Source organism: Tribolium castaneum, chromosome 9, assembly GCF_031307605.1.
Source record: "Tribolium castaneum strain GA2 chromosome 9, icTriCast1.1, whole genome shotgun sequence".
Taxonomy (NCBI): Eukaryota; Metazoa; Arthropoda; class Insecta; order Coleoptera; family Tenebrionidae; genus Tribolium; species Tribolium castaneum.
This window is the reverse complement of record NC_087402.1, coordinates 2,629,373-2,637,849: the sequence shown is the minus strand read 5'-3', so window position 1 is coordinate 2,637,849 and position 8,477 is coordinate 2,629,373. Positions and strand designations below refer to the sequence as shown.

At 38.1% G+C, this 8,477-nt stretch overlaps 5 protein-coding genes across 8 annotated transcripts; 2 read left to right on the top strand and 3 right to left on the bottom strand.

The window, feature by feature from the left end:
- Positions 1–488: 488 nt before the first annotated feature.
- Positions 489–2,333, bottom strand: AANATL7 (Arylalkylamine N-acetyltransferase-like 7). Its single transcript, XM_967780.5, has 4 exons — positions 2,209–2,333; positions 1,282–1,489; positions 926–1,195; positions 489–877 (listed from the first exon to the last, which is right to left on the bottom strand). Exons 2-4 carry the CDS (start codon positions 1,477–1,479, stop codon positions 686–688), a joined length of 660 nt encoding a protein of 219 aa, XP_972873.2. The 5' UTR covers positions 1,480–1,489; positions 2,209–2,333; the 3' UTR covers positions 489–685.
- A 103-nt stretch (positions 2,334–2,436) lies between these two features.
- Positions 2,437–3,425, bottom strand: LOC661586 (V-type proton ATPase subunit D). Of its 4 annotated transcripts, XM_015979431.2 has the most exons (5): positions 3,286–3,425; positions 3,122–3,239; positions 2,927–3,077; positions 2,670–2,880; positions 2,437–2,617 (listed from the first exon to the last, which is right to left on the bottom strand). In XM_015979431.2, the coding sequence occupies exons 1-5, from the start codon at positions 3,324–3,326 to the stop codon at positions 2,605–2,607; spliced, it is 534 nt and encodes a 177-aa protein (XP_015834917.1). In that variant the 5' UTR covers positions 3,327–3,425; the 3' UTR covers positions 2,437–2,604. The 4 variants fall into 4 exon arrangements, with proteins under 4 accessions (XP_015834917.1, XP_972830.1, XP_064215126.1 ...); XM_967737.4 differs by having other exon boundaries at positions 2,437–2,880; XM_064359056.1 differs by having other exon boundaries at positions 2,437–2,880; positions 3,122–3,207; positions 3,262–3,390.
- A 541-nt stretch (positions 3,426–3,966) lies between these two features.
- LOC660332 (V-type proton ATPase subunit D) lies at positions 3,967–5,317 on the bottom strand. The gene is made up of 5 exons (XM_970779.4): positions 5,166–5,317; positions 4,940–5,057; positions 4,746–4,893; positions 4,473–4,688; positions 3,967–4,426 (listed from the first exon to the last, which is right to left on the bottom strand). The coding sequence occupies exons 1-5, from the start codon at positions 5,204–5,206 to the stop codon at positions 4,212–4,214; spliced, it is 738 nt and encodes a 245-aa protein (XP_975872.1). The 5' UTR covers positions 5,207–5,317; the 3' UTR covers positions 3,967–4,211.
- Positions 5,318–5,400: 83 nt separating this feature from the next.
- On the top strand, positions 5,401–6,665 carry AlkB. The gene is made up of 4 exons (XM_008193604.3): positions 5,401–5,641; positions 5,689–5,788; positions 5,838–6,064; positions 6,110–6,665. The coding sequence occupies exons 1-4, from the start codon at positions 5,543–5,545 to the stop codon at positions 6,644–6,646; spliced, it is 963 nt and encodes a 320-aa protein (XP_008191826.1). The 5' UTR covers positions 5,401–5,542; the 3' UTR covers positions 6,647–6,665.
- Positions 6,666–7,085: 420 nt separating this feature from the next.
- LOC100141844 (TLC domain-containing protein 5) lies at positions 7,086–8,157 on the top strand. The gene has a single exon (XM_001813089.4). The coding sequence runs from the start codon at positions 7,360–7,362 to the stop codon at positions 8,101–8,103; it is 744 nt and encodes a 247-aa protein (XP_001813141.1). The 5' UTR covers positions 7,086–7,359; the 3' UTR covers positions 8,104–8,157.
- The last annotated feature ends 320 nt before the right edge of the window (positions 8,158–8,477 follow it).

Below are 8,477 nucleotides of genomic sequence, written 5' to 3'. Positions count from 1 at the left end.
AAATTGGCCAATTAACATTTAATTTATCACGCGTCGTATTAGCATCATCCACACTCGCTCTAATTGGAGCCATTCGAGTATTATTTTCGTTAGGAAATTCTTTGTTGTAGAATCGACAAAGAAAATTTAATAAGGTTTCCCGTCCGTTTTATAATACTTGATTGTTCTGTCAGCGCAACAAATAAATTTCCTCGAGTCTTATTCGCTTCCATTTCTCTTTTTCTCGATAAATAAGAACATTCGACTGAATTGGCTGAAATTTCCCGAAGGCAGGCCCGTCTAATTACTTTCCGTCGTTTCAATAATCACGAAAATTCCGCCAGTTAAGGGCATCGAAGGAATGCCTGTCATGCGAGTTATTGAGCGAAGAATTTTCCCTAATTGGTGTTAATTGGAAATTCCGCGAAAAATCGACAGATTATTAAGATCCTTGACCGTCGCCACGGCAACGCTCTGATGGCTCGGTGATGGGTTTATTAAAACACTGGTTTCAGTAGCATTTTATTCAACTGATCGGGGTTAAAAATAGCCCGTTGGTACAATGATTGCCCTACTCTTGGTACATTTAACACAGATAGTGACCAGCACTATTCTCGTAAAAAAATGTTTAATTCTGCATGGCAGTGGCAGCATTAACATTTTCCAAAAAATGGAAAAAGAAAAAAAAATTGGTCATGTAATCGATTCAGCCATCGTTGGATTTCGGAGAGACCACTTTCGTCATCACTTTGTAGTAGTCATGGGGCGACTTAGTATCGTAGATTTTCCGCCCGTTTTCGTCCTTGAAATCGCCATAAGTCACGCATTTTTCGGTAATAAAACCCAAACACTCGGCCGCACGTTGCGTAAACAAACTCGTGGCGTCCACTTTGACCAGCTGAAAAATTCCAAAATAATAATAAAAAAAAATCGGGACGGTTTGCACCTTAAATCCGTGTTCTTCGGCAATTAACTCGCTCCTGAGGAACAGTTCCTTGGCGATCCCCCGCCCCCTGAACCGCGAATCGACCGAAAGGATCCTCAGTTCGAAGATTTTATCCACATTATACTTAGTAAATAAATCTATACTCTTGTTAACATTATTCAATAGGCCGAAAATTCGTTGATATTTAATATTATCGATGCTCTTCATTTCCTCCAATGCTTTCTCGACGTCGCCTCGTCTGGCGATTCCGTTCAGTGCGACCCCAGCTATCTGAAAAATGTCATTAAAATGGAATTCCGAGCCAGTTTATTGCTTGAGGATTTCAATAAAACGCTTTGTAACCGAATTATACGTACTTCCCCCGTCGTTGACTCCACGGCCATTATCGAAAGCCCGTCTTCCAGAGTTTGTAAATCGTGGTGTTCCAGAAGCTCGCACGGCTTTCCATGGACGCACAGCCCCACAGAAGCGTTCAAGGGCTCATCGGGGAAGTTGTGACGCAGGTGGTGGATCACGTCCGTGAATTTTGAGCTGGGGATTGGGCCGTATTCCATTTTTAACAACCTTAAAAACATTTTTACACAACATCTCGCATAAATTCAAATGCGCTAATTATTTAAACAGACGGAGGATGTGTAAACCAAATAAATAAATAAATTTAACTGTTGCTTGCAATCTGGAATTTTTATTGCTGTGTTCAAATTGATAAAAATACCATTCGATTTTGATAACTCGAAGTCAAAAGGAAGAGCAACTATTTTCGTAGTTTGGAAAAAAATCTGGAATACCTATTTACTTAGAAATCAAAATTTATGTTTAGGGAACACATAATGTACATCATATTATTGCATTATTTAAATTATTTATTTAAATAGAAGCACCATGTACATTATAATTAATAAAATACAATTTCTACCAAAATGTAGTCAAATTATTTAACTTAATTCACACTCGAAAAATACACTGGGGTGGGTAGCTAGTATAAAAAAATCAAATAAACAATTTTCAAAACTTTATACAGTATTTCGATTATTCAAGGACTAATAAGTTTCAGTAATAAAAAAATAAAATGAAATATTTACAGTTAGGCGTGCAAACAGCCCTAGGGCCATAAATCCAACAATTACACTTATTTTCTGATGGACTAGCCGAGTGTTTGCTAATGTGCCCCAAACGTTTATTAATATTGATAATGAAATAATAATTACAAAAAGAGCATCCCATAAAAACAAACCGATTGTAAAACGTGTCCGTAAAATCTAGGATTAGTTTAAAGCACTAACCTTTGATGGGACGAGTTTCACATGTACTATGAGCGAGCTTTCGTGTGGCACTAAATTCACTAAACGTGATTTCTCTCTTGGATCCTGTTGCTTCTAGCAACGCCCGGGAATTGGTTTCCAGGCCCGGATTAATCCTAATTGGATTTTGTGTGTGCAAAGAAACGAATCAACTTTTCCGACCGGATTTGAACAATCTTATTTTGCCCAATTAGGAGCGAAACAACGAAATAAAAAATCGAAAAAGTTTATTTAATCAAAAAATAAGGTCATCGTCGTCCACTTCCCAAGCGGCGGCCGCTTCCAAAAAATGTTTTCGCTTCTGAAATTCGACTTCGCGTTTTGCTTTTAATTTTTTCTTATCTTGGATTTTTTTCAAACGGTAGAACTCTTCGCGTTCTAGCTCGTCCAACTCGGAAATGATGTACTTCACAGTACGTTCGATTTTCGGGATTATTACATACTCAATTGCGTTCACTCTCCGATTAGTGACTTTGATAACTTCGTCAAGTGTGAGAAAAGATGTTTGGAGAGTGGCTAAATCGACGAGTAATTTTCCCGCCTCTTGGAAACTTTTTTTGAGTCTGGCTACGTGTTGGCCGCCTCTGGATAAACCAGCCAGGCCGAAACTATCACTCCCTTCAGTGACATACTCAAATTGGGGCAAACACACACCTGGAAAGGGACCACAAAGTGGGGCAAGTGACTTTCAGGGGGGTACCTGCAACGTTTTCGGTGTGTGTTTTAATTTTAACAAAGGATTTCTTTGGGATTGTATGGATGACCATAAGGACGAAATCGGGGTTTGCAAATTTGGCTTCCGTTAACGAGAAAGCTGCCTCTTTCATTACATCACCCATCAGGCTTTTTGTCTATAATAAAAATTAATTTCTGCGAGTTTTTCCCAACAACTGACTTCAATTATCTTTCTTAAAATCATCCGAAAGCGGTACTGGAGCGCATCGATTTTGCGTTTTAGTAAACCGTGGCTTCGGTGGGCTCCTGCGAGACGATGTTTCATCATCATGTGAGTCCTAGTTAATCTTGATTGTTTACATTTTTACTGTGGGAGATACACACCCTTGTGACGGGAAAACGTTCAGTCGGTCGGCACCAGACATTTTACTGAAATTTTGACCTCAAAAATTGAATTGTCACATTGAAATTTCGAAAATTTGGAGCAGGACGAGGGCGCTTCGAGCGTTAAATTAATTTGAACGTCTTTAAACGCAGGAAAGTAGAGGTCTCACGGACGTTTTTGTAAAAAAATTAATTCTCTACAACTTTTTTTCTAACATTTTTCTTGTATCATTAAACGTTTTAGCCGAAGTATTAGCAGAGTTTTGAAAAATTAAAAATTTTATAAATAATTTTCAGACTTTAGTCGTCAGTTTTTCTCAGCCTATTAAACATGCAAGCCTAAATGTTTTTGTATAATGTAAAAAAAATTATAATAGAAAATTAATCATTTGTACACAGCTTTATATTTTGCAAAAGACTGCAAATGTGGTTAAAGAGAAAAAGTAATAAAAATTGCTTTTGTGTTCCCTTGGTACGTAAAATAGCTTTAGCGGTTTTGAAGGTCTTAGGATAAAGATATGATGTCACCGAATTTTTTGTAGCAAATTAAATTCTTTCCAACTTCTCTCTTACGTGTTTCTTGTACATATCTTTAACAAGACTGGCGAAAGCGAAAGAATTTTTTTTTCATGTTTATTCTGTGCCAATGAGGAAGTCAAAGGTCAAATAAATAATAAGCGGTTTCGTGTCAACTATTTTATTGATATCAACTGTAAATATACATTCAATTAAAACAACTTACGCTTAAATCAACAAACTAGAAAAAAAATGGAATTTTCACTTATCGCTCTAATTTGAAACCAACCCCTAAACTTCGCAACTGACCGATTTTTCAGCGACTTAATAATACTTGGCTATAGTGAAACACGTAATATCAAAGTTTGCAACTTTGTACAGAAATTTATACAACACTTAAAAAAATATATTTAAAAAAGAAGATCTTCGTCTCCTTCATCTAGCAGATTAGCCACTTCAGCCGCCTGTTCGCGGGCTTTGTTATCGGCCTTTATGGCATCAGCTTTAGCACGCGCGACTTTCTTCTTATCTTGGATTTTTTTCAAACGGTAGAACTCCTCACGTTCTAGTTCGTCCAGTTCGGAGATAATGTAGGCCAAAGTGCGCTCAATCCTCGGGATAATAACTAGGAAAAAAATCACACACAAAAAACACAAAACAAAACTAATTACCGTGTTCAATAGCATTGACTCTTCTGTTCGTAATTTTGATAACTTCGTCTAGAGTGACGAAAGACGTTTGAAGTGACGCAAGCTCAACAAGAAGCTTCACAGCGCTTTGGTAATTCTTCTTGAGTTTGGCCAACTGCTGGCCACCTCTGGCCAAACCGGCCAGTTCGTAGGTGTCAGTCCCGTCCTGATAGCACTCAAAGACAGGCAAAGTCACACCTATACAACAAAAAAAAATAATCAATTGTAAAAAAAAATAAGCTAGGGCGCCCTAACCAGCCACATTATCTTTCTTAGTCCTGATTTTAATTTGGGCCTTTGTGACATTCTGCAACACGACCTGGTTGAAATCCCCAGTCGCAAATTTAGCCTCAGCCAACGAGAACGCCGCCTCTTTCATCACTTCGCCCATAAGTGTCTTGGTCTGAAACCCACATTGGGACAAAAAATCGATTTGAGATCAAACAAACCTCGATAATTTTGCTCAAAATCATACGGAAACGCATTTGCAACGCATCCGCCTTCTTTTTGAGCAGACTGTGGCCCTTCTGGGCCCCCTTTAGCCTCGCTTTCATTAACATTTGGGCCCTGAAAGAACAAGGGGTCACTCCCTTTTTTTTAACGAATTTTTTTCCGTCAAGCGTTAAAATCGGGATTTTACGCAATTGGAAAGCTACAAAAAGGGTGCTTACGTACCCTCGAGAGGGGAAAATCGCCAGTCTATCCTTCGAAGACATTTTTCAGCACTATTTTCATGTACTTCACGAGATCAGTCAGCTGACCGCGTGACATATGACAAGAACGCTCCCAGCGTCCTCTATTAAACATTAGTTCTAAACCATTTCTAAACCAACGAAACCAAAATTACGAAGGAAACTCAACAGATTTAGGCATGCTTTTAATTTATTCGTTTGACGGGAGAGTAATTATTGTTAAATTATGCAATTTGGCGTCCAAATAATCATTTTTGGTGCCGGTATAGTAGAAACCTTGACGTTACCGACGTTACGTAAGCTGTCATTTACGTAACCTCACATTTGGTGATGTAAAAAGCTTATGTAAACAAAATAATTATGTTTAAGGATTGTTTTAAATATTACAAGTCCAAAAATCCGCCCCCTGATTTGGAAAAAGTCTTTGATTTTAGTAACTGTGAGAAATTTTCGTCAAAAGCAAGTCTGGCAGTATTCTGTTTTTCATAATGAAAGGCAATTTTTAGGTCAGGAGAATTAATTTGGAAAAGACCGGCAATTCTGCCAGCAATTTTGGCCTAAACCCCGTAAAAACGTGGGAAGTGTACGAATTAGTTGACCATCCCGGTAACTAGAGTTGTAAAAAATTCACCTGCAATAAATAATTCGTTTCAAGGGCTGATTTTTATTAAAAATCCGTTCACCAGTATCGGGCAGAGGTACTGGGTGGTGCGTTGCTTGCAGGACTACTCAAAGCGCCCAAATAAGACGAACTTGGACGCTTTAAATTTAGTACCTGAGGGCAAGGAGTGGTGGGAAGTTTGTCAGAACAATAACAACAAAATATTAATGAACAAGTTGCGATGGGTCACTTTGGGTTATCACCACGATTGGGAGAGCAAAGTGCTGGGTCATAAAGCCCCGAGTTGAGCTAATTCAATTTTTTAGGTCTACGCTGAGGAAAATAAAGGAGAGTTTCCGAAAGATTTAGCCGAGTTGAGTAGATTTATAGCGGAGTCGCTTAACTTTTTGCATTTTAACGCTGAAGCGGCAATTGTGAATTATTACCACATGGACTCAACTTTGTCAGGTCACACTGACCATTCGGAACACAACTTAAAAGCTCCGCTTATCTCGCTTAGTTTTGGCCAAACTGCAATTTTTTTATTAGGAGGCAAGACTAAAGACGACGAGCCTTCCGCGATGTTTTTGCGAAGTGGCGATATTGTAGTAATGAGTGAAGAGTCAAGGCTGTGCTACCACGGTGTTCCTAAAATTTTACAAATGGATTCCAGGTTCTGGAACTGTTTTGAAGAAAATGATTTTACGAATGATTGCAAAAACGTTGTAAATATCTGTAAAGAGGAGACGTTATGGAAGCCGTTCGGCGACTATTTGAACAATTCTAGGATTAATATTAATGTAAGACAGGTGTTGCAAAGGGGCCAGAAACGGCTTTGTAGCGAATCTGACGAAAAAACGTGAAATAAAAAAATAAATACGAGATGGTATTTTTATTTTACATAAATAAATATTTACATGGGATTACATTTGTTATAGAAAAAATAGTGTATGCAGCTCGCATTTAATTACTAGCATCACTAAATGCTCGTTGCAGAAAATACTGTGCAAATAATATGTTCTAAGCGTCTAAAGTCTTCAAAAAAATCATAATGTAGTTTTTTTTGGTTAAATTATGGTATCTTACAGTTATAGTTTAAGCAAAGTCAAAAATTTATATAAAAATATCTATACAAAAAAATTGTTGTGGTACATAATTCACAAGCGTTTTTGTAATGATGAGGAAAATAGTTATTTTTGCAGTCCAGTGTGTCACTGATGGAAAATCTGGTAATAAAAAGTAATTACGAGCTGGTAGTTTTATTGCGAATTTCGGTAATACACAAAACCAGGATAAGCTTAATTGTAACTAATGTAGGGCTTGATTGAGTGAATGGTGCCGCAAGGGCATATATCGAGCAGTCCTAAAATATCCCAAAAATTCACCGAAATACTGTACAGTTTGGCGAAAACTTTGTTTTTGCGGCTGCGTGTCTTATCCATCTTGTCAAAAGTGTCCTCCTTTTCTGCTCTCTTCTTGAAAGAACACGAACTTGAGCTCGAATTACTTGACATAATCTTTGACAATTTTGTTTTGACAAACATGCCACTAAAATTCTTTGTGTTTTCCTCAAAAAATGGTAAATGAGGATGTCGCCGTACCGGAAGAAACTGAATTCACCCTAAAATACAACTCCTGGTACGCGATTACTATAAGCACAATCATATGGGCGGCCAGCTACCAGCTTCTGAGGGCCACGTTGCCGTCAAAAAATCGCGAGTACTGCTGCCGGGTTTTGAGTTTTTTGCACGGAATCATCACCGCTTTTGTGGGGATAAACCAGTGTTTTCTCATCGACACTCCGTTTGAGCACCCGGAATGGCGGACGACCAACAGCCAACGATTTTTGATGGTGTGCAGCTTGGGGTATTTTATCCACGACTTGGTTTGGTGCTTTGTGTACCAGAGGGACTCGAAATTGATGCTCGCTCATCATCTTTACAGCGTGTGTGCGCTGAGAAGAATGCTGTATAAGAACAACTCGGGGGCGCAAGCCACTTGTGCCTTGGGAAGTATGGAAATTTCGAATCCGATGTTGCAGATTCGATGGTTCCTCAGAAGCGAAGGATATTATCCTTCAAACTTGTACACGTCGGTCGAGATCACGTTCATGATCATATTTTTCCTAGTGCGCATTGTCCTCGGGACGTATTTTTTAATTGTGATTGCCTTTCAACCGAAAAACGACTGGGACTTTAGAGTCCTTGCCGTGACGATTTATGCAATGTCTTGGATGTTTATGATAAATATCACCAAGTATTTCGTTACCAAATATGGACTTGGGTATAAAGGAAACGATATTCAGAATAAGGGAACTTGACTGCCGGCTTATTTGTTCATTTTTATGTGTTAAATAAATTATTTAAGTGGAAAACGTCTTTAACTGGAAACCGCTACCGTCCATAAATCATGATAATTTATCGTCGTTAGGATCATCTTTAAATTAAATTGCAAGCTAAAGAATAACGACGTTGCGAGATTTAATGGACGAGATTAATATACTTATTGCTTGTAATTTACCAAGTGACAAAATTAATTGAATTGATTTAAAATGTAACGTCTTTATTTTTATCGGAATGTTACTCGACCAATTTGCAATTTAAATCATACAAATAACTCGTCGAATCGTTAGAGGTACCATCGATTAATTAATCTCTTACTTTATAATATATTCCGGACTTACAAACGGGACGA